Source organism: Zychaea mexicana (genome assembly GCF_025766255.1).
Source record: "Zychaea mexicana strain RSA 1403 chromosome Unknown BDB00scaffold_95, whole genome shotgun sequence".
NCBI classification, from domain to species: domain Eukaryota; kingdom Fungi; phylum Mucoromycota; class Mucoromycetes; order Mucorales; family Lichtheimiaceae; genus Zychaea; species Zychaea mexicana.
In genome coordinates this window covers 149,516-171,723 of record NW_026516758.1, presented here as the reverse complement: position 1 = coordinate 171,723, position 22,208 = coordinate 149,516, and the positions used below count along the sequence as shown (strand labels likewise).

At 43.2% G+C, this 22,208-nt stretch overlaps 7 protein-coding genes across 7 annotated transcripts; 1 reads left to right on the top strand and 6 right to left on the bottom strand.

Annotated features, from left to right (window-relative positions):
• Window positions 1-109: 109 nt before the first annotated feature.
• On the bottom strand, window positions 110-1,715 carry BDB00DRAFT_771317 (mannose-1-phosphate guanyltransferase; the record flags this gene model as incomplete). Its single annotated transcript, XM_053119951.1, has 6 exons — window positions 110-241; window positions 381-779; window positions 886-1,044; window positions 1,146-1,418; window positions 1,485-1,588; window positions 1,691-1,715. The coding sequence occupies 6 exons, from the start codon at window positions 1,713-1,715 to the stop codon at window positions 110-112; spliced, it is 1,092 nt and encodes a 363-aa protein (XP_052975391.1).
• Window positions 1,716-2,096: 381 nt separating this feature from the next.
• BDB00DRAFT_876792 (uncharacterized protein) lies at window positions 2,097-3,623 on the top strand (the record flags this gene model as incomplete). Its single annotated transcript, XM_053127526.1, has 4 exons — window positions 2,097-2,183; window positions 2,274-2,952; window positions 3,042-3,151; window positions 3,240-3,623. The coding sequence occupies 4 exons, from the start codon at window positions 2,097-2,099 to the stop codon at window positions 3,621-3,623; spliced, it is 1,260 nt and encodes a 419-aa protein (XP_052975390.1).
• Window positions 3,624-3,895: 272 nt separating this feature from the next.
• BDB00DRAFT_771356 (anthranilate phosphoribosyltransferase) lies at window positions 3,896-5,103 on the bottom strand (the record flags this gene model as incomplete). The annotated part of the gene is made up of 4 exons (XM_053119954.1): window positions 3,896-4,228; window positions 4,310-4,333; window positions 4,423-4,779; window positions 4,840-5,103. 4 exons carry the CDS (start codon window positions 5,101-5,103, stop codon window positions 3,896-3,898), a joined length of 978 nt encoding a protein of 325 aa, XP_052975389.1.
• A 1,997-nt stretch (window positions 5,104-7,100) lies between these two features.
• On the bottom strand, window positions 7,101-8,113 carry BDB00DRAFT_845249 (uncharacterized protein). The gene is made up of 3 exons (XM_053125061.1): window positions 7,676-8,113; window positions 7,292-7,537; window positions 7,101-7,193 (listed from the first exon to the last, which is right to left on the bottom strand). Exons 1-2 carry the CDS (start codon window positions 7,795-7,797, stop codon window positions 7,384-7,386), a joined length of 276 nt encoding a protein of 91 aa, XP_052975388.1. The 5' UTR covers window positions 7,798-8,113; the 3' UTR covers window positions 7,101-7,193; window positions 7,292-7,383.
• Window positions 8,114-11,428: 3,315 nt separating this feature from the next.
• BDB00DRAFT_921834 (general substrate transporter) lies at window positions 11,429-13,958 on the bottom strand (the record flags this gene model as incomplete). Its single annotated transcript, XM_053128753.1, has 10 exons — window positions 11,429-11,683; window positions 11,835-12,201; window positions 12,301-12,435; window positions 12,513-13,075; window positions 13,158-13,247; window positions 13,322-13,345; window positions 13,429-13,533; window positions 13,616-13,658; window positions 13,834-13,912; window positions 13,949-13,958. The coding sequence occupies 10 exons, from the start codon at window positions 13,956-13,958 to the stop codon at window positions 11,429-11,431; spliced, it is 1,671 nt and encodes a 556-aa protein (XP_052975387.1).
• Window positions 13,959-15,561: 1,603 nt separating this feature from the next.
• On the bottom strand, window positions 15,562-18,703 carry BDB00DRAFT_845247 (general substrate transporter). Its single transcript, XM_053125060.1, is given in 12 exon segments — window positions 15,562-16,173; window positions 16,239-16,605; window positions 16,707-16,811; window positions 16,893-16,922; window positions 17,004-17,019; window positions 17,105-17,651; window positions 17,752-17,841; window positions 17,920-17,943; window positions 18,030-18,134; window positions 18,217-18,259; window positions 18,406-18,408; window positions 18,421-18,703. The coding sequence occupies 12 exon segments, from the start codon at window positions 18,543-18,545 to the stop codon at window positions 15,877-15,879; spliced, it is 1,752 nt and encodes a 583-aa protein (XP_052975386.1). The 5' UTR covers window positions 18,546-18,703; the 3' UTR covers window positions 15,562-15,876.
• A 2,260-nt stretch (window positions 18,704-20,963) lies between these two features.
• On the bottom strand, window positions 20,964-22,016 carry BDB00DRAFT_932242 (uncharacterized protein). Its single transcript, XM_053129070.1, has 2 exons — window positions 21,432-22,016; window positions 20,964-21,345 (listed from the first exon to the last, which is right to left on the bottom strand). Exons 1-2 carry the CDS (start codon window positions 21,892-21,894, stop codon window positions 21,326-21,328), a joined length of 483 nt encoding a protein of 160 aa, XP_052975385.1. The 5' UTR covers window positions 21,895-22,016; the 3' UTR covers window positions 20,964-21,325.
• Window positions 22,017-22,208: the final 192 nt, after the last annotated feature.

Below are 22,208 nucleotides of genomic sequence, written 5' to 3'. Positions count from 1 at the left end.
GAGAAATGATATTTTTTTTGCTGGAGGTGGTGAGGGAGGGAGGGATGGATGGAGGGGGAGGGTAATCAAATTTTGTAACAAAAGAAAATAAGAAGCTTATTATAGTTATTTACATGATAATCTGTGGTTCAGTGATGTTGGACGAGATGCCCTTGTGAGGCAGGATGGAGCCACCGTTCACGTAGATCTCATCGTTGATCGTCACGTCGTCACCGAGCACAGAACATCCTTCCAATCGCGACTAGTACGAAAAAAGAATGATAAAATGTCAGTCTCTCATCTTTCTCTGCTATTTCCTGCGCCGATGAACTAAAAATAGCTCCCTAGCCGAATGTGTGCCTTTTTCTAAAACAACCACCCTACTCCATCGAGAAACTTACCCAACGACCGACGGACGAGTGCCAGCCGATGATGCTAGACTGGACCCAAGCATAGTCCTTGACCTTGGCGCCCTGCAAGACGACACAGCGCTGCAGACGGACACCGTCACCAATGACGACGTTAGGGCCAATGACGACGTTAGGGCCGATGCGGCAGTCCTTGCCGATCTTGGCGCTGGGGTGGACCATCACATTACCCTTGTGCACATAGTCCAAGGTTGGGTTAGCGAGTTCTTGAGGTTTCTTCTTTGCCAAATGGCTGAGGTACAAGCAGGTGCCGGTCAAGAAGTCCTTGGGCTGGCCAACGTCCATCCAGAAGCCATCCAAGTCGAATGTGTGCAACTGGCCGTCTTGGGCGATGTAGGGGAACACTTCCTTTTCGATGGAGGTTGGTTTCAACTACAATTGTGAACACATGTGAGAGAGATATCAGCTGTTAGTCCAAACGTAAAGACTGGACGTAAAGAATGTCTACCCTTGCATTGTCTTTGACTATAATATATACCTCAATGCGATCCAATACGCTGGGGCTCAGTACGTAGATGCCAGCATTGATTTTGTTGCTGATGAATTCTTTGGGCTTTTCAACAAAGCGTTCGATTTTTGTGCTGTCAGGCTGATTCACAATCACACCATACTTTGAAGGGTCGTCGACTTTGGTGACCTGTTGATTTCACATACTTAGCATAAAGAACACACGCCTTCCAACCCACCTGCACCTTGCTCCCCCCCCTCCTCTCCCAAAGCCTATTCGAGAACACATACCACAATGGTGCCTTGGTTGCCGTGGGCAATGTGGAAATCTCGAAGCTGCTCGAATGGATAATCGCAAATGATATCACTGTTCAAGACAAAGAATGGGCTGTCGTCCTTGCCCAAAATGTCGCGTGCCAAAGCCAAAGGTCCGGCGGTACCGAGAGGCTCGGTCTCGACAGAGAAGGTGATGGTCACACCGAACTCTTCTTCATATTGCTTGAGGGCAGCAACCATGATTTCTGGGCGATAGTTGACGGCGAGAACAATATCTTTGACGCCAGCCTTTTTGTATATGTTTTAGTACACTGTTTTTTAAACTTGGAAGGGCACACGACTTGTTTTCTTTACCTTGGCAAGGCCTTCAATCTGATGCAGAATCATGGGCTTGTTGGCGAATTCAACCAAGGGCTTTGGTAAAGTGAGTGTGAGGGGACGAAGACGGGTACCGAAACCTACAATGGGGTAAGATGAGCATTTCGGATGAAAAGCACAGGACTAGGCTGCACCAGGGTTCGAGACCAATGCAGATGATGAAAGAAGAACAAAAAAGTTACCTCCAACGAGAATAAGTGCTTTCATGTTTGCTGTTGTATGTGTTGTTTAGGCGAAGGGAGATAAGTGGTGGTGTTCGACGACGAGACCAGTGACGAAGACGGTTAGGGAAAGGAGAGTACAAGTGGTGGTGGAAGAAGTGGGAAAGGGAAGAGTTGAAGTGTGAATTCCGGGCCAGGCTTGGTCCCTTCCCCTTTTATTCCATTCGCATGCCGGCCAATCGTTTTGGGTGTGCTCCCGCCAACGCACTAAAATAAAATGTTTTATGGGATCGACTCCGACACATTTTAGTTATGTGCTGCTTGTATTAGAGAGAGAGAGAGAGAGAGAGAGAGAGAGCCCTTTTGGTCCATTAACCTTCTGCCTGTGCGTCTGCTGCTGCGTCGGGCTGCAACCCCCTTCCTCGGAATGAGCAATGCACTAGATCAGTCGCTCGATCTATTAACCAAACGCCTCTTACAAGCACGTGCACAACTACGACGCGCAAAACGAAACGTGTGTGTCTCTTCTTCTGACTGTCCCTTGCTGCGTAGTATGTGTGTATGTGAATCTCAACAGCACAACTTTGTTTTTGTTGCAAATTAGGCTGACAAGAAACGTGAACTGCTTGTGGACGCGGGGAACGTGTTGGAATATGAGCTCAAAGACGCGTTCTCAATGGAAACTATGCCACAGAAAAAGAGAATACGCATTTTACCGCCGCCTGGATTGCTTCCCCTAATAAACCCCCGTGATACCGAGAACGGACATGGTGCTACGTCGTCGGCCGCAATACAACATGCAGAAGCAGCAGCAGCTGAAGAAGAGAAAGACAACAGCAAGGACGAAGAATGTTGTTTTCTAATTCACTCCTGCATGGGCTGGATCCGAGGAACCCTTCACGATAGAGTTTGGGTGTGTCTCAATGCTGAAAACACCTCTTCTACCGTCACGCTGAATGGTGTGCATCTGGTCCTTGCACCGGACAACGTATTACCTAAGCTTGTGGCGCGGAACACCCAAAGCACCATTGCTCCTGGCCAGTCTGTAGAGTTATATGCGGCATTCACCCTGACGGACGATGTATTTTACTCTCAACTTGAACATACATTGGCTGCTGCAATTCATTATACCAAGCAGGATAGCAATGCTGACAACAACGACGGCGACGGCAATGAAACATCGATCGACACCGCAACAACAACAGACTATTGCAGGATCCGGTGGATGCTTGGCTCTGACGATGGTATCTGTCGGATCCAGGCTCCCACTAAACTAGATCGAGGTATTTCAAATATAAAAAGAAGCTGTTTTCATGCTCCGCATGGCATTTGTGCTAATTTTGATATGAAATAAATTTGTATGTGTGCCAAGCATTGTCGATCTTTTACCCGTCGCATGCAAACGTAGCTCTACCCTCAGCAGCACACGATGCCGGTGGCATGGATCAAATAGGCGGCTTGCTTGGCATGCAGCGTGCAGAGGTATCCCATTTTGATCAATTAGCTGTTTTAGGTGCAATAGAGGACAAGTGGTGCTTGAAAAAGAAGCTAATAACGGAATTAATTCCAGAACATAATTGAACGTCAAATTTTTCATACAGACAGCGAAGATCTGGTGATCGTCGCCGCTGCTGCTGCTGCTGCTGCTGCTGCTAATGAGGATCGCTATTTGAACATTTATGGCCTGACAGACCGTATTGTGGCCCTGTGTGTCACCAAACTGACGCACAGTGGCATGGTTGAGAGCGTGAAATATGCACCGCCAAAAGCATCCTCGAGCAACAGCGATCTGCACAACTTTATGGTGTCCTTGCAAGATGAGCTTGGTTACCTCACCGTTATGGACACGGAGGACAACGCATCACCCCACGATGAAAAGGCTCGAGGTCTTGTTGCTGCCCGCGGAAACACAGCCACCCTACTGAGTGTATTGCTTGAAACACGTGGCAAATGAACTCCTCCCAACATGTTCACATCTAATCATTCTGTTCTGTACATAGAACTAATTCTCCATTTTCTTTTCTATCTGTGTTGCTGTATTTGGTATCTCCTTTTCATTGTTCAATTAGACAATTCATCATACGTATCTACATATCGGTTTACAGAAAAAAGAAAGAGAAAAAAACGTAGTAAAACATAGAAAGGAAAGGAAGGAAAGCGGAAGGCAAAAGAGTAAGAGCATGAGGGAGAGGGGGGGCGACGACGAAAAAGACTAGGCTAATATTGTTATTCCTGTTCTTGCTGGGTCTTGTCTCTAAAGGCCTCCAGGACCTTCTTTGCGCTTCCACTTTTGATGGATTCTCGTGCTTTAGCGACACCGTCCTTAAAATCGGTTGCGATACCGGCGACAACCAACAAAGCCGATGCGTTCAAGAGAACAAAGTCCAATATCGGATCGTCTTCAGGCAGCTCGTTGTTCAGAAGCCGCTTCAAGATTTGTGCATTGCAATGACCGTCGCCGCCCTTGACTTCCTCAAGTGGATGAGTCTTTAAGCCAAAATCGTGTGTGGGATGTAGCACGCCGACAGTGACTTCGCCTCCGTCTCGCACGCGCCAGAACTAATTCAGATTTATGCTATTAGAGAAATATCCTCTCATGAACCTTGTCATATTGCATGAATAAAAGATATACAAACTTACATTGGATTCATTAGCGGGACTGATCTGTAAATGGCGCAAAAAAAAAGCATGAATTTTTATTAGTTAACCGATCTAAGAAGGGCCGACATGCAACTGTGAATCTCATTCGTTACCTCGTCAAGCTTCTCGGCACCACAGACAACCAGAATTTCTCTAATGCCCGTCAACTTCAATGCGTTGGCCATCAAGCTACCGATTTGTGGCGAGTGGACACCGACGACCACCCGAGATGGGCGAGCGGGATTGCTCATGGGTCCCAGTAAGTTGAACACAGTGGGCAAACCAATTTCCTTGCGCAGCGAAGCGACATGCTTCATGGCGGGATGATAGATTTGTGAAAACAAGAAGCAAAAGTTGGTATCGTCCAAAATCCCGGGTACTTGTGAAGGCTCGACTTTGCTGATATGGCAGCCATGTGCTTCCATGATATCTGCAGAGCCTGACTTGGATGTTGCTGCTCGGTTACCGTGCTATTAAGACACACATAAAATTAATCTCAACTCGCCAGTTGTGCTTTTCGTGTTAATTACCTTGGCGACCTTGGCACCTGCACCGGCTGCTACAATTGAAGCTGTCGTAGAAACATTATACGTATCGTGACCGTCGCCACCAGTGCCGACAATATCAATAACGTTGCCTTCCAGGTGTTTATGATGGTCGTACGGAATCAAGCGTGCATGGCTCTGCATGGCTTTAGCACATGCTGCGACAACAGCTGGATCCGAGTCTTTGCCTTGCAAACGAAGACCGACAAGAAATGCCGAAATTTGGCTTCGAGTGGCGCTGCCTTGCATAATTTCGTGAATGGCTGCACTAGCATCGTCTGGTGTGAATTTAATTGGGTCAAAGACAAGCGTCTTTAAAATGGCCTTCATGTTCCCGGATTCCGTTTCGACGTTCATCATTTTTGCTATTTAGAATGTTGCTGTTGTTTTCGTTTGTTTTATCGAGGGTTTTGTGTGTTGCAATTTTTAAGGGACGAAGGGAAACGAAACGGGAAAGAGAAAGAGGTGGAGAGAGAGAGAGGGGGTTGCAAAGTGAGTCAAGATGGTTGGTGTGACTAACAAAGATTGTAATCGCCAATGAGAGCCGTAGAATTCTCCGAGTGAGTGAAAACATTGGTTTTGTTTCATGCGAAGAACAGGCTGCTGCCTTGCTGGCTTGGCTGAAGGGGATGGGAAGCTTACCAAAGATGCATGTATTCACTATTTGTTGAGCACTTTGCGTTCTGGTTTCTTTTTTTATTTACAGAGGCAAATGTCTATTGTATCTCGCATCTTACTTTATTTTCTCTGCACATCACATGATGCTGTCTTTCACTAAGCCTATCTAGAAGCAAATAGTCTATCTTTTGGTTCCGCATTCGGGTAATAATTCAAAGCATCACTCTTGTGTTGTAACATCATTGTCGTCATTTAGTCCCTTTCAGCTGGGTTAGATACATCCAAATATATTGGATAGTATACAATGCCATAAACATTGCTGCTGGAGTTTACATTAAACTGCGCCGATGTTCCCGGCTGACCGCTTAAAATGCGCCTGAATGTGGCTTTTTTAAATGCGCTCAGGCAGGATACATTCAACTCAATCTCTCATTTCAACAGCAAAAGTTACAGTGATTACCAAGTTTATGCAAAGCTTTTACCTTTGCTTTCTTATTTCCTGGTGGCCGTACATGCATATGACGATGTATGTTGTTTCTGGAGCATATCGTCCATGTCATTGCAAACAAACAGTGCATGTGTTTACGAGGATGCTTGAGCAAGAAGCGTGTGAAGTGTACACATCCCTACACGCAAGCAGGCAATAAATCATGTCAATCTCGTCTGTGCCACCTGTACATAAATTTGAAATGCTTATGTATGATTGATATAGACCAATCTTGGATTAACAAAATTACACATAGATAACTCCATGTACTGTACCCGATGATGATGATCTTAATTTGATGAAAGGTACACTAAGCCTTTTACCACGTTGTTTCGTGCTGTTTGCATCGTTTTTTTTCATGTTTGTTTTGAAGTACGAATGCACATGTAACGTTACAGTATTGTCACAATGCTGGACCTCCTCCTGATTTTTTAGTCCTAATAGCATAGTGACAACGAAGCAAATGTATAGTGATATATTCAAGTAATTCTAGTTTGCAAGGCAAAATTCTGATCTCTTTAATTTGTTCGAGAATAACATTGATGCATACGGTGTAACCATCACGCTCAAGTCAGGTTACACAGAGCAAATCAAAGTATATACAGTTATTGTCAGTGTGACTAAACAGCTGATAACACTATAGACGCGCTCCATGTTGCTATGAGGAAAGACTGCTCCCGCAGTCATTAAAAAATATTGTGACATCGTTGAAAAGGCAACTTATAAGTGGGCGACGCATAGTGATTGTCTGTGTTGTAAACGAATGCCAGCATAATCAGAAGGAAACCTACACTATTCCTGGTAACATGAGTCCATTTCAAATGCTGGTATGTAGTTATATCATGCTTTCGATGATATACGCTGTCGCTAGTAGGGTAAATGTGCTTAGCCTCATTGGATCAACCCCTACCGTATAGCGACGAACCGTCACAGCGAGAATGCGCACAAAAAATCAGTATATAGGAACACTTGATCGCTGTAGTTGCTATTTCGATCCCTGTGCAAGCGCAGGATGCTCCGCCTTATGCCAGGCTAAAGTATTTCCCTAACTTTTCTTTGTCCTCGGGTTATCGGGACTGTTATCGAAAAGAGATGATGACCAAAGCTACAAAAACCTATAGCATCAAAAAATTCTCTGCTCAAAAATATCACTCTAATACGACTTTACGTGCCAAATAAATATGCCCCTTTTATATGTCATGCTGATGCTAACAAAAACTAGAAAATTACGACTGTATGCAACAATGCACTTTTTCTTGTCGTCACATTTACTATCCTACTAAACTGGCGTAATATGTTATGCTCTCATTGTTTTCTTTTTTTGAATTGAAGAAAAAGTGTATGTCGGATAACCGAGCGAAGCGAAGAACGCAATCGTTCCACTGTTCGCGGGCGAGGAGAGTTCGTATCGGTGTAGCGGCCGCTCAAAGAGCGCTCACAAAGTATATTTTGTATATAAATATGATTGAAAGTAAGATATCGCCTCTCTTCAACCGTTTGAAAAGTGTGGCGAGAGTCGTGCAGATGTCAGATGGGGAGGGTTTACAAAAATGGGATAGTAAGAGTTTAGCTGAACGAGTGTGTAAGATAAATGGATATTGTAAAGAGAAAGAGTGAATATAAAGTGGAACATCTCAACTCCTTTCCTCGCTTCGGACAATCGAACGATTGCCTTCTCTTCGCTCGGTAATCTGACACAACCCTTCGTGTTTGTAGAGCTCGTCTCGGTGATGGTTTGTATTCGATGTCTGTATATCTAAGGCCTGGGCCCAACGTGCCTGGTGGCTGTTGACATGTACAGTAAGTAAACAAATGATTGCTGTGGTGTGGCGATGCATAAATTGGTAATAGCGTTCAGGTACGGCTACTCCACTTGCCAGCTGCAAGCGTTTCGTCTGTGGTGGCTCGCGCTTCCTAAGCAGCGGTGGTGGATTCCGCGCAAATGCTGTAAGCGGTGAACTGTGGGTCGGTGCCGACCTCCCGCATTGTGTCTTGTACCTAGTTGTGAAGGCGGTCGGCGGATAATAAGCTAAATGTGGTGTGGTTGCTGTGATGAATAATTTTTTTTTAAAAATATGATGGGTTGCTTGTATTAGATTTGATAGCTCATAACATATATGATGTGCCAGTCAAGCGAAAAAGCTAAGGTATCCGTAGTAATGTATGTAAAAATGTGTGATAATGTAGACATTTTTGTGCGTAATTGTACGGATGGATACTTGGAATGAAATTTTTTCACACATCCATAGCAATTTTCGCATCGATTAAGCTTATTCGTGTGGTCCGCAGAAAAAAAGTTAAAGAGTTGCACACAGAGATAGGAGGATTGCTATGTGCCGATTTATATGATTCTGGCAATGGACGAGAGATGCGCCATTAGAGCTCCCTTACGACTGACGCCTACATCGTCCATGAGAATGTGCTATCATAGCACAGCAGCCTAAATATGGTCGACTTGACAATGCATCACCGTTTAATGTTGCTAGCTTTATCGCTGTTGCTTGCTTCTCAGTGTGATCATAAATATTGATTGGATCAGAAAGTTCCTGTTATCCGACCTGCCACAACCAATCACATTGTTACTAACCTGCAAGAGCAGTGCCACCGCTGTTAATGCTGGGTGATGCGGAAAGACAACCACAATGTCGAATCAATGGCCTCCACTAGCGTGCTTTGACTTATTTTCTAGCTTGAATGACCTCTTGTCAATCCTAATGACGACTAATTGTCTGTATTGTACCAGCAGAACGCACAGTAACGATTAAAATAAAGGATGATACAAGATGTAGCTATTTATATTAACTGGAAAAACTACACATCCATCTGAATCTACATTCTCCTCCTTTTTATCCTCATTATATCAGATCTCAAATCATAAGCGAGAATTGTGAGGGCTTTTTGGTAGTCCTAAATAGCGATTTCGTTTTAATCTGATTTTGACAATAGAATGACAATCTGGCCTAGTTCGCCAACCAGCACAATATGCGATTTCGACTGGTATGACAGTCGTGTCGTCATTTTGTTACACCCGGCTAAGATCACCCTCAGATAAATTCAACCCTCAGTTGTGTCAACCCTTTATATGGCACCTTAAGAATAAGAAAACATATAGATTCTATGATATGTGAAACTCACCCTCGCTTTTTTTAACCCACGTTAGCTTCGGCGTTGTAAGAACCCTTTCGGGTTGATCTTAGCGGGGGACCAGTGTATTCTGCATCAAGAGTACTACTCACTATTGCCCAAAACGTTGTTTCTCTCCCGTTGTCAACGTCGTTTTAGCCCATTAGACCAGAAAAGAAATGGTCGTATATATTGTGCATGAAGGCTCTGTTGGTTGAGTACACGAAAGCAAAATCACTTTAATGATGAGCACTTGAATAGATAGCGTTGATCTACGTGCAACACATTTAACAAGCTTTTCATTTATAACAAAAGGATGGACACTGAGGTGTGATGCTACGTTGTATCCTGTTATCGCTTACACGGTCATTCCTTTACTATGGATGTTTATCACAGTGGTACACTTTTGGTTGTTTCTTATGAAGTACAGTCAACCCCCGTTAACGTCATCCCCGATAACATCAACCCCCGATACAGTAGCGTCAAACAATTCGCTGGTACCCTTTCAAGTTTAGGGTTAAAGATTTTGCCTATTCTATACCCCCGGTGGTCGTCAACCCTCGATATAGTCAACACTTTTGCTGGTACCCTGAGGGTTGACGTCAACGGGGGTCGACTGTAGAGACGATGTATGCGCGTAAGGCTTTGTGTTTGAAAATTCGGTATAAGGGGCAGATAAGTACAGTAGCTTTACAAACTAAGGAGATTAAGGCGAGATATAGTTTTGCGACATACAGGTATAAGTAGAATTCAAAAAGAGTAGTCTAAACTGGACTGTCAAGCACGTCAGAAATACCATTATCTTTGATGGCCAAAATCGTATTTTACACTAGTTGCCAACCAAGCTCTTATTAAAATCTTTCACAAATTACATTGGTTAATGACCGTTTGGAAATAAGTAACAAGTATCAGCAGATCACACGTTGCATCTTTTTAAGCAAAAGGCGGTTATGGATCCACCCAAGATCTTGGTGTGATTTAACGACTCAGCCTCCTTGCGAAAACGGGATTGTTTACGTAACCGCTACCTTTACAAGTTACCGTCACCCGAATTCATGAGAAACCCTCGTAACAAGCTTTTTATTATCCTGGTCATATGATAGAACTAATACGGACTAAAAACATTGTACCTGTTCGATAAAAAGAAAACATATGCAACATCCTGCATGAAGTGTGGGTAACTTGTTGTTGTGCATAGTCGGAAAGTATGTCATAGTAATGTGGGTGCAGCTACGATATCGCTAGCCAAGAAATACTGTATAGTGATCAAGTATGTATGCAACTACAGTATAGCTATTACGCATCGCATCTAAGTAGAACCAGTAGAAGAAGGGTATTATGTGGAATCACAGCCAAATCAAAGTATAGATAAGAATAGGCAACATGTCAATACAAGGTTTAATGAGTATATCAACGAGTCCACCCCCCCTTTCATTCTCCAAAGACTGCTATTTGATATAATAAAGCACTATATTATTATCGTGACCTATCAGCACTTTACATGTCACTAAAAGGGCTGAATCAGCCTTTTTTCATTGGTCACTGTGCATGTGCATCCGTACAAATAGGATAATTTTCATACTTTTAATCTCGAGTTTATGTAATAGCCCCTTAATTTACAGGTTCTACAATGCGCAGAAAGACCAGACACATCTTATGTTGTACAACTGTTGCTATTGTACACATACAGTACAACATTGGATCTAATGCACATGTACAAAGTCAATCATTCGGTGCTTACACAGAAAAAAACGGTCGGATCTGCTCGATTGGTTTTACAGAAATTTCCATGTGTACTACGTTTGCGGGAGCTTTACTACCACATGAGTGTACCTTCTCTCTACAGTAATTCTCATGACGCGTAGGAAAGAAGGGCGAGAATGTGATAACACTCACTGCGCGGAGCTACCCTGTGAAGCAGTCCCTAGCTCTAATTATAATCGCTGACAATGCGCAGAAAGTCTAAAAATGATTCTTTTCACTTTAATTATTCAATGGAGATCTGTATAGTGAAATAAAATAAGATACAAGCAAGGTTTTTAAATGTACAACAGTTTTGTTGAGTGTTTTTTGGCCCATTTTGTGTCTGGGCGCCAAAATTGAGATATAGATATATTGTAAAGCGAGAAAAGAAAGCGATAAGGGTGGGGTGGGGGATTGTTCAGTTCTGTGCTTGAGTATGTGTGTTTGTGGCAGAAGAATAGGAGAAAATAGAGGAGAATAAGATAGGTTAACTAGTAAACAACAAGATATGATAAATGAAAAAAAAAATGAAACTAAAGGTAAAAGGGAAAGACTAATTACTACGGACTACTAATAAGAAGTATAAATATTCTGTATATGCGCTCATTTTTCGTTCTTGACGTCCTCAACGAACGAACCAGAAGAAGGTTGTTGCACCTTTTCTTGATCGTTGTTGGAACCAGAAGTGCTGCCATCATCAAAGTAGCGAGCCAATTCACGTTCAAGCTCATGGCCTTCGAGTTTGGGCATGATCTGGGCCATCTTGACGGGCGAGATATTTTGTTCGTTAGCCTTTGCGAACATAACGTCCAGCTCTTCCAGAGAGCGGCCCTTGGTTTCGGGATACCAGAAGTAAACCTATTATGAAAAGACAAACAAGTGTTAGAGCTAATGTTTATAGAGAAACAAGAGAAGAACCATAGAAGATAATAGGAGAGAGGGGGTTCGTCGTTATGGCGGCAGATGACAGCAAGTCTAATTTTGACTTTGATGATGATGTTATACTTACGATAGGAATAAACAAAAAGTTAAAGATGGCAAAGATAACATAGATACCGTAACCAATGTTGGAAATGGCAGGTGGAGTGATCATGACAATGACATAGTTTGAAATCCAGTTCGAACATGTCGACAAGGCGTTGGCCTGGACACGGGTACGAAGAGGGTTGATTTCGGCAGGGTACAACCAGGTCATACCAAGGAAACCGATAGCAAAGAAGGTGTTGAAGGTGAAAAGGGTAACAGTACCGACGTAGCCTTCAACTTCAGGGACAATCAATGAACCAAACTCATCATACCAACCGGCACTCAGACATCCAGCCAATACGGCCATGGATGCCATCATACCTACCAAGCCGACAAACATAAGCTTACGACTAGAAAAATCATTAGAGAAAAAAGGTTAGTTTTCCTTATTTTTAAGGATAGAAACTAAGTTTCACATGTATAAATAGTAAAGCAAAAACGTTACTCACCGGCCATAGCGTTCGACAAAGAACATGGCAACGACGGCAGACATCCAGTATTCAGTACCATTGACAGCAGCTAAAAGACGAGACATGGCTGCATCGAAACCAAGGGATTGTTCGAAAAGCATGGTAGCATAATACCTGTATATTCATACAAAGATATAGAAGAATACTTAGCGACTTGTAGATCAAGGGAATCAGAAGAGATGTATACATACGTGATGAGGTTGATACCACAGTATTGCTGCATGGCCTGGGCAACGACACCAAGAACCATACGACGGAAATGCTGAACATTGCCATGGCGCAAAAATTCACGGTACGAAAACTTTTGACCTTCCAGGGCCAAGGTGTGTTCGAGAATGGCCATTTCTTCAGCCACTTTTTCGCTATCAACTTCTTCATCAGCCAAGCGAGCAACGACTTCACGAGCTTCTTCTGTGTGATTCTTTTTCAACAGCCAACGGGGCGAGTCAGGAAGGATGAAGACACCGGCAATGACAATAAGGGAGAAAACAGCTTGGAAAGCAATGGGGAAACGCCATCGGATACTGCCTTCCAAGAAATAGAAGCCATAGTCGACCCAGTATGAGATCATAATGCCGAAACCGATAAGCATGCCTTCGTTCATGATAAGGAAACCACGATCTTCAGGCTTTGCACATTCACTCTGCCAGGTAGGGATCGTAGACGTGACCATGCCGTTGCCGATACCACCAAAGATACGACCAAAGCAGAGAGTACCATAATCGTGCGAGGATGCTTGAACAACGGTACCCAACTATAATAAGACTGCTTGATGAGTATACAACTATTCTAATAGTTACAATGCAAGTTATAAATGAGAGGAATAGATATATTACGGTGACGATTATAGTGCCCCAAAAGGTAGAGCTACGACGGCCCCACGAATCGCCATAAAACAAGACAAGAACAGCGCCCAAGAAACAACCCTGAAAAAAAATGAAATAAAATAAGCATTTTGCATTTATATGCATAGTTCATGTTTGTACATATCTGAACTTACAATTTGATAAATGCTGACCATGTTCTAATGATGCCATCAAATATAAGAAAAGGTTATTATGTGCACATGCTTTCTATTTCTTAATATAAAAATCAGCACAAACATACCGATTGCAGCTCAGGAGTACCAGTACACATACCCTCTTGCTCGCAGAGAGGGTTAGCATCTGAGTGAGGAGTAGCAGTAGGGAATTGTCGTTGGAAATCATCGAGCTGTTGAGAAAATGAATAGCTTATTAGTTGTTTGGTTCTAACGGTATAGCGTTCAAGGGTCGATTTCGCTTTATGTAATTACCGTCAGCAAAGAACTCATGACACCTTGGTCATAACCGAACATACTACATATTGAAATTATCGAATGAGTGAGGCGATTTTCAGGGTGAACTCCGGTTTCCGAAACAAACAAGAGAGAGACTCACAGACTACAAAGTCCCAAAAAATCAGTTAGTTAAAGAACATATCCAATGGCACAGGAACGCTGAATCAGTCGTTGCTTGTCGATTAATTACTTACAAACCACAGCCTGCAACAAAGCCAATGGCCCAATTCAAGACACGACCATGTAGCTTTTTGCCGTTCTGGACTTTGTATTCTGGTAGATATGATAGTTTGTGTATAAGCGTTTTACCAAACCCCATTTTGAGCAAAGTAGACGTTCATGAAGTTTGAGAAATGCTGCATATTTAAATGGATTTGGTGGCGCTTCCAAATAAAGTATAGCATCGGGACGTACAGAAAACCCATTATCATCATCGTCATCACGGTGTGTGACTCCAGTACCAAGGTTCCATCGTTGTTTGCTTTAGGTTTAATCCCCGTGTGCCGGGGCTCAGACAACTCAGAAAGAAAGTGGAGAAAGCGAGAAACATATACGCAAAGGAACTCCGCTAGGTGGAGTGTGCGAGCAAATATGATGTGTGGGTTTCTGGAGTATTTTGCGGAGGAGGAGGAATCGGGAAACCTTCTCTTGATTCGCGATCCCACATTGTGAAACTAAAAACAGAGATCAGAAAACAGTTTGATATCAAGTGTATGCTATCCAGCCCACAGAAGAAGATGCTAATACGGACAGCAAACCTTCCTTCAGACAACAACAGCAACAATGGTGATGCTCCTTGCTGTTGTTGAATCGGATGAAGTTTTTAACTTTTTCTCTTAAAGCATGTCATTATTATCGTACAATTTGGCCAAAAGCAACGACCTTCTTGAGTTTCCGTTTTTCCATTCTTCGTTACAGCGACTATCCTGGTATCGGTAATTTTACAACATGTGCATCTTCTCTTACATCGCAACTAGTACTTTCTGCGATCACTAAAGCAAAACCAGACTCAGAAGCGTTTCTATATTGTTCCTTATTCTTCCTGAGAATGATCAATTCCCCAGATCATTTGAAACATAGTGTGGAGAAATCTTGGGTTTAGGAAATAATACCACCACTTTCGACACTATGTCCGCTCTTCTTTATTATATAGTTCATTTCAGTCCTTGTGTCTAATTCATTACGTGCTTATAACGTTGTACGCATGGAATGACGCTAGATGGCTTACTTTGTTATCTATACCGTCTTTTCATTCACCTCCCCCAACTTTAACCGGCCCAGAAACCGATGTGTAGAAAGATACTTTCCATAATTCCGTGTGGTACATGACACCACTTTCGCCGGTTGTCGGCAAAAAGGAATACGTGTGGAAAACTAGGAAACCTGGACAAAGGTTGAACGCACAAAGGGTTCATCCAGCCCCCAACCCCCAGCCCCAAAAGGCGAAATGGAGTGATTTTGTCGTTATATAGTAATATACATCCCTTTTCTACTTTTTTGTATCTTTTAATCCTGAACCTTGCTTGGATTCGCAAATCGCATTAGGATTATGCAACTGTCAAAAAGAACCTCTGTGTGACGTGAATCCGATTCGTACCCCTTTCCAATATTTAACAAGTGTGCACTATGCGCCTCACTGTTCTCACTGATTGATCGCATATTTAAAATCACTAACCGATTCGCATTCGTCTTTTCCAAACTCCATGTGATTTTACATACTCTTCATACATTACAGACGACAGAAATTTGATCGACATGTTATGAGAGAGCTCTCTCTTTTTTCTCGAATTAGACAAGACTAACGTGCGCGAATAGAGTAGGAATTGTCCAATATGGCAGCTCGCGTTGACAACGCCGTAGCACAAGCCATTCATTACCTGGTTCACCATCCATCTTTAGGAATTAGCTATGCAACAGTAACTATGCGCTAAACAGCGTCTATCTTTTCCATGTAAAAACCAGCCAACTATCATATGAGACAAACAAATAGTCGCATTGTTATATAATCTCTTTCATTGTTTTCTTTGTGAAACCTGTGCAGTAAAATACATATTAAAACTATTGGATAAGGGTAGGAGGCCGGGGAGGAGTGCGTTTTAAAGATAACTAATAAATACGAAGAGTAGAAAAATAAGAAGGCGGGAAGAAAGAAGGATGAATTTGAGTATGTGCGAAAATATAGGGGATAGAATAACTAATAGAATTAAAATAAAAAAGCAAACAACGAAATATCAACTCTAATCCTTTTCAGTAGGAATGGCGACCTTTTCAGAAGCGCCATTAGCAGCGTTAGAGCTACCCGAGGAGGAGTCTTCTGCATTTTTTGAGCCAGTCTTTTCAATATCTGTAGGAGAGCCGTTGCTGCTACCGTCATCAAAGTAGCGGGCAAGCTCGCGTTCGAGTTCACTGCCTTCAAGTCGGGGCATAATGAAGGCCATCTTGACGGGAGAAACACCTTCAGCATTAGCCTTGGCGAACACAACGTCCATTTCTTCGAGGGAGCGACCCTTGGTCTCAGGATACCAGAAGTAGACCTTATAGTATAAAATTAATCATTGGTTAGAACAATACTAATATCACAGGGCTCTCAGGAACTTACAATAGGAATGAACAAGAAGTTGAGGATGGCAAAGATAACATAGATACCGTAGCCAATGTTGGCAATAGCGGGAGGAGTGATCATAACAATGACATAGTTCGAAAGCCAGTTTGAGCAGGTGGACAAGGCATTCGCCTGGACACGGGTACGAAGAGGGTTGATTTCGGCAGGATACAGCCAGGTCATTCCAAGGAAACCGATAGCAAAGAAGGTGTTGAAGGTGAAAAGGGTAAGAGTACCTACACCGCCGGGAGCCTTCTCCAGAACAATGCGGTTCTCCGAGTCGCGGGTACCAGAGCTGATGCAGCCAGCAAGAACGGCCATGGAACACATCATGCCAACAAGACCAACAAACATGAGCTTACGACTAAAAAGTAAAGCATTGTTAGATCCAGTGCCATGTGCAATGAGGTTATCAGCCTGTTTTTTTCAGGGATGGCGGGAACGAAGAGGTGTAGGAAAGCTTACCGGCCAAATCTCTCAATCATGAACATGGCAACAATGGCAGATAACCAGTACTCAGTACCATTGACTGCAGCAAGCAAGCGGGACATCATTGCGTCGAAGCCAAGACTGCAGGGGTAAAAGAAAATTCCATTGAGTAAAACGTGCAAATCTAAAAAATGGACTGCATTACAAAGATCGAGAACTTACGATTGCTCAAAAAGGACAGTAGCATAGTAGCTATATGTTATGAACCAAAAAAGTTAGTAGCTATTAAAGAATGGTGCTGTTGGAAGAGAGCATTGCTGCAGAAGGACTCACGTAATAAGGTTGATACCTGAAAGAGATGTAATTGGCATAACATTAGCGCACTTTGCACAGCACATGAACATGTATAATAACGTATTCTGATTTATACGTACCGCAGTATTGCTGCATAGCCTGAGCGACGACACCAAGCAACATACGACGGAAGTGCTGGACATTGCCGTGTCTCCAGAACTCACGCCACGAGAATTTTTGTGATTCAAGAGACAAGGTGTGCTCAAGAATGGCGACTTCTTCGTTAACGAGGTCACTGTCCGCCTCAACGTCATCAAGACGGGCAATGACCTCGCGGGCTTCATCAATGTAGCCCTTCTTCAAAAGCCAACGGGGAGAGTCGGGAAGGATAAAGATACCAGAGGCGACAATAATGGCAAAGAAGGCTTGGAAAGCAACAGGGAAGCGCCAGCGGATACTTCCAGTGCAAAAGAAGAACCCAAAGTCAATCCAGTACGAAATCATGATACCGAAACCAATAAGCATGCCTTCGTTCATGATGAGGAAACCACGGTCCTTTGGCTTAGCGCATTCACTCTGCCAGGTAGGGATGGTGGAGGTGACCATGCCGTTGCCGATACCGGTAAAGATACGGCTGAAGCAGAGAGTTCCGTAGTCGTGAGCAGCAGCTTGAATGATTGTGCCAGCCTAAAGAAAATTAGCCATGCAGAGTTGTTTTTTGTGAGCCAGATGCAGTAACAAATTTATAGTCTGACAGAGCCAAAAGATAAATAGATACGATACGTACAATGATAATCACAGTGCCCCAAAAGGTAGAAGCTCGACGACCTAGAGAATCACCCACGATCAAAATCAGGATAGCACCCAAAAGACAGCCCTGAATAACGTACGTCGCCACATATTAGTATACCTTGCTCTGAATTTTGAATTTTGGCACAAGCAGAAACATATTTACGATTTGGTAAATGGAAACCATGTTCTATATAATATATTTTGTATATACAAGATTAGTACTTTTATCTTTTTTTTCCGCTTCAAATTATATAATGCATGCGAGCTCCTTACCGACTGAAGCTCCGGCGTACCAGTGCACATGCCTGGTTGTTGGCAGAGCTCGTTCGATGGACTGTATGGTGTCGCGCTAGGGAACTGTGACTCGAACTCGGGTAACTGTTGATCGAGTGATTGTTATTAGCTCATATTGCTATATGTGCACACTGTGATTTTGCTGTAACGCTGGATGAAAACCTACGGTGAGCAAGGAACTCATGACACCCTGATCGTAACCGAACATGCTAACGATGAAACAATATGTGAGTCGAAGAGACCTTTCATATACAGTAAATGTATAGTCGTAATCAAAACAGCTTCTTACAGACTACAGGATAGACAACAGACAAAAGCCAATTAATAACCACATTGGAGCGATACCAAAGAAGAGAGATGATAAACTTACAATCCAGCACCTGCGACAAAACCGATGGCATGATTCAAGGCTTTGCCGTGAAGCTTCTTACCCCGCTGGACCTTGAACTCAGGTAGCGATATCAACCAATTTCTCAAAGCACGTCCAAAACCCATAGTTATTACGTATAGCTAGAGCACAAGGGAAGAAGAGAAAAAAAAGTTCCGTATCTCACCGAAAGTTGATGTACTTTTAAAGGGGTTGGATGGTTGCAGGGATGCCAAATAAGTTTAGCCGGAATCTGCAAACCTTTCTCTCATGATGTATGGGTGAGACATCTCACTAAGTAAGTGAAAATGGTGGATTTAAAAGCTGGGGTCTCCGCGCAGTATTGGTTGCACAGAAAGGCACTATTTTTCCGCTTTTGGTGAATTATACAGATCTGTCAGGCAAAAGGACGACTACAGTGGAAAATTCCGCTTTTCTCCCCCATCCCTCCACACAATACGAGCAGGAGAGAACTGCTAATAGTTGAGCACAGTTCACCTTCTCCGGACGTTTAAAAAAAACTGGCTAGCGTTGTTACGAGACTTCGGGCTAGGTGGCTGGTGGAAACGGCCTTGCATAAAAATACTTTCTTTGTTGACTCTGCCTGCTTCTTGCTTTGCTTGTTTATTTTTTCCCTTAACTATTTATCCGCATGAGGAAAAAGGAAAAGGAAAAAGGCAAGTAGTGACTGTGACACAGACAGCGTCATATCGGGCTTACTACATTTCTGTCGATTTCTGTTCTGATTTGATTTGCCCTTTCTACACATACCAGCATGTGATGATGCCGGTGCAGCCCGATTAGCCTATAGATAAAGCTGCAACGACCTACTATTGCAAGCTGCAACCACTTAATCTTTGAGATAGAGAGATGTAATGCAAATGCAACGTGTCCAGGTACTGCTAGGTACGCCACCAAACCTCCCTGCATGTCCCCTCTGTTCCTCTCTTTGTTTACCCTCTAGCTCCCCCAAGGGCTCCCCCATTCTTTGGTGTCGTTGTATTGTTACTACGTTTGTTCGCTTCTCTTATTAGTCTGTGTAATTTGTGCTTCCTTGTTTTCTACTTGTGGGACACGACCTTTCCCATCACTAAAAAGCTTTGGGGGGGAGGACGAACGAGAAAGTTGTGGGAGGGAACCAGGGGCGCGCGCGAAAACCCAGAGTCATATGGTACGGCGTTTCCGCTTGAGGAGAGTGAATGTACTACTTCACAATGCAACGCATCGAAAAAGAAAAGAGAGGATCCATATTGACCTTGCTTACCTTTGCATGGATCAAACCGTTCTTTCACTTACAGTGCAACACACAAAACAGATATGTCATTTATAGAGTAGCAGTTCCGAGACACTTTTCGTCGTTCAGTAAGTCTGTACTGTTCCCAGATTTTGAAAGAAAACCTTGCTGTTCGAATGTAATCAAATATCCAGATACTTACTGACTGGCAGACAACAGAATAGGTTGTACAAGTGATACCTATATGGAGAAAGTACAAACTCAGTTTTCTGCAAAGATCGGGGACCGAAAAGCGTTTTGTGGAGCATTGTATACCGTGAAATGTTCTGCAGCATTCGAGACTGAGAAGCCGTCTGTCCAATCAGTGTCAGAGTCATGTTCTTCTTGTCTAGCTAGAGCAGCAGGGAAAGCGAGCAAGATGCACAGCTTTTCCAGCTCGAGTGACATCATTGAGAGCAGCTATAAAGAAACATTTCCAGTCGCTCGGTTTATTCGTGCCACACTTATGGAACGATGTTTTCATACAAGGTTTTCCAAATCAAACCTTCTATGCTGATAGTTATTCTCTTTTTCTACCCGCATTTTCAAAAATACCGACCAAAAAGCAGAGGGTGACCGTGGACCGCTCTAAATAAGGCAGGTACTGTTGAAAAATTGGGACCTGCCTAGAAATAGCGCTCTTCTCCACACATAAAACACAGCCACCCCAGATCTTTACACTTCCATCTCGTCCCCGCGAAAAAAAAGTCTCAGAAGAGAAACTACCAACTTTCATGCTTCTATAGTTGTTTGTCCTTCGTACTGTTACCATGCTGATTATACAGCCTTGTGCATATTTCCCTAGCCACTGCGCCCCCTAGACCACGCTAGTGAATTGATTACATTAGCCTACCGTGGAAAACACCCTCACATGGTGGGTGGTGGTTCAGCGATGGCGGTTATATTAGGTGGTAAATCCAAATTTTAGAAATCGTACTACCTGCGCGAGAATGCCGCCCATCATCACAATTGTGCAACCTTTACAAACCGTCGGGAAAAAATGGCAGTCAGGATCTCACGCTATGATTCTTTTCCATGCTTGTTAGTCAGAAATAGGGCAGAAATATCATATTCTGTCTTCTGACCCTTAACCTTACGAAAATTGGCCGATCTTACTGGCAGGAACAATTATCACATGATGCACTTTTCATGCTGTAGCGATGCAATATTACGAGAGGTTTTCCCACGAGAAGGCTTGGGCAAGAGAAAATGTCTTGAAAGATCAATATATAAAATGGTCGTAAAGTATGGGTTGCTGTTTATTGCAATGGAATCTACAATATGCATGTCGAAATTTTCTACTTTTGACTCCACACAAATTTGGCAAGTGCAGTATCTTCTCCTATTCCAATCGTTGAAGCATATGCCGCCCTGAACGATGGAGCAAAAAGTGTCGCAAAACAGTTCGGAAGATCATTCAGGAGTAGTAGAAGCGAGGTGTATTGCGGTCTGATGCATCCTCCAAGTTCGGTTTCACCTTTGGTCGAACTTCATTACGTCATAGCCAAGACCGTACTCTTGTGTCCTTTCGTCCGATAGACAGACAGATCAAACGTTTCACAAACAATATCAGCAGCTTCCCTCACTATTGTACGTCATATCCACACACAGCGCAGTGCCCTTGTCCTTGGATCTCTACTGATTGTAGAACCGTACTACGAAATCATGTGTCAGCCTGACAGTACATAGAAACTCTAAATGTAATAAAATATGGGTGTGTAAAGTATATATAAAGACGTACAGTAGTAGTTGGCTGCAACGGCAAGTGCCAGAGCCACACACAGCGTGGTAGGTCCAATGCGGTCGTCGTACGCTGCAGCTTCCCGTTTGCGAATCTTATACGCGCGCAAGTGAAATCGACACAGCGAGTACAACATGATGATGATGGCTGTTACAGTAAACAGCACGGCAGAGATACGACTGATACGATCACCAAAGTTATATAATCCGACTGCGAATGCACCAAGTACGACCGTGAAGTTCAGCCACGATAAGAACGTCCGTTCGTTAGCGAAGAACACTTTGGGTTCGACTCGTACGGGAATTAAAATAGGTTTATTCACGCTGGGGCCCACTACAAGTGGCGCTTCCTCTTGCTGTTGATGTTGCTGCGGTAGTGACGATGACGATGACGATGATGGTGTTGGTGGCATACCAGAAGAAGAGAAAAGGTCATATTGATATATGTCGGCGAATTTTCCCATTCTTGTGATATCTATTCGGGTGTATCCAATTTGAAAAATATCTGAATCAATCAGCAAATACAAGGTTATGAGTGTAGCGGTTTCCAGCGTAAACAGTAGACCTTTTCCTGTATCATAGTATGATCGCTAATAAGTCGTGTTTTATGACGGGTGGTAAACCAGTTTACTTTTCACAATCATCTAGTTGCCGTGATTCATTATCATGTAATATTTACATTGTTGTTCTCGGTGTCTCACACATCAAGCATGATATAGTTCATGCTACATTACGGTTCAATATCATATTTTCTGAGCAGCAGCAGCAGTAGCCACTT

Coding starts and splice junctions, on each gene's coding strand:
- BDB00DRAFT_845249 (XM_053125061.1), bottom strand. CDS start 7,797: ATGCATCGCCACACCACAGCAATCATTTGTTTACTTACTGTACATGTC. Junction 7,538..7,675: donor AACCATCACCGAGACGAGCT/CTACAAACACGA, acceptor TATCTTACACAC/TCGTTCAGCTAAACTCTTAC.
- BDB00DRAFT_845247 (XM_053125060.1), bottom strand. CDS start 18,545: ATGGGTTTTGGACGTGCTTTGAGAAATTGGTTGATATCGCTACCTGAG. Junction 18,135..18,216: donor TCATGAGTTCCTTGCTCACC/GTAGGTTTTCAT, acceptor CTCGATCAACAG/TTACCCGAGTTCGAGTCACA. Junction 16,174..16,238: donor ACTTCTTGTTCATTCCTATT/GTAAGTTCCTGA, acceptor TTATACTATAAG/GTCTACTTCTGGTATCCTGA.
- BDB00DRAFT_932242 (XM_053129070.1), bottom strand. CDS start 21,894: ATGGGAAAATTCGCCGACATATATCAATATGACCTTTTCTCTTCTTCT. Junction 21,346..21,431: donor CGTTGCAGCCAACTACTACT/GTACGTCTTTAT, acceptor ATGATTTCGTAG/TACGGTTCTACAATCAGTAG.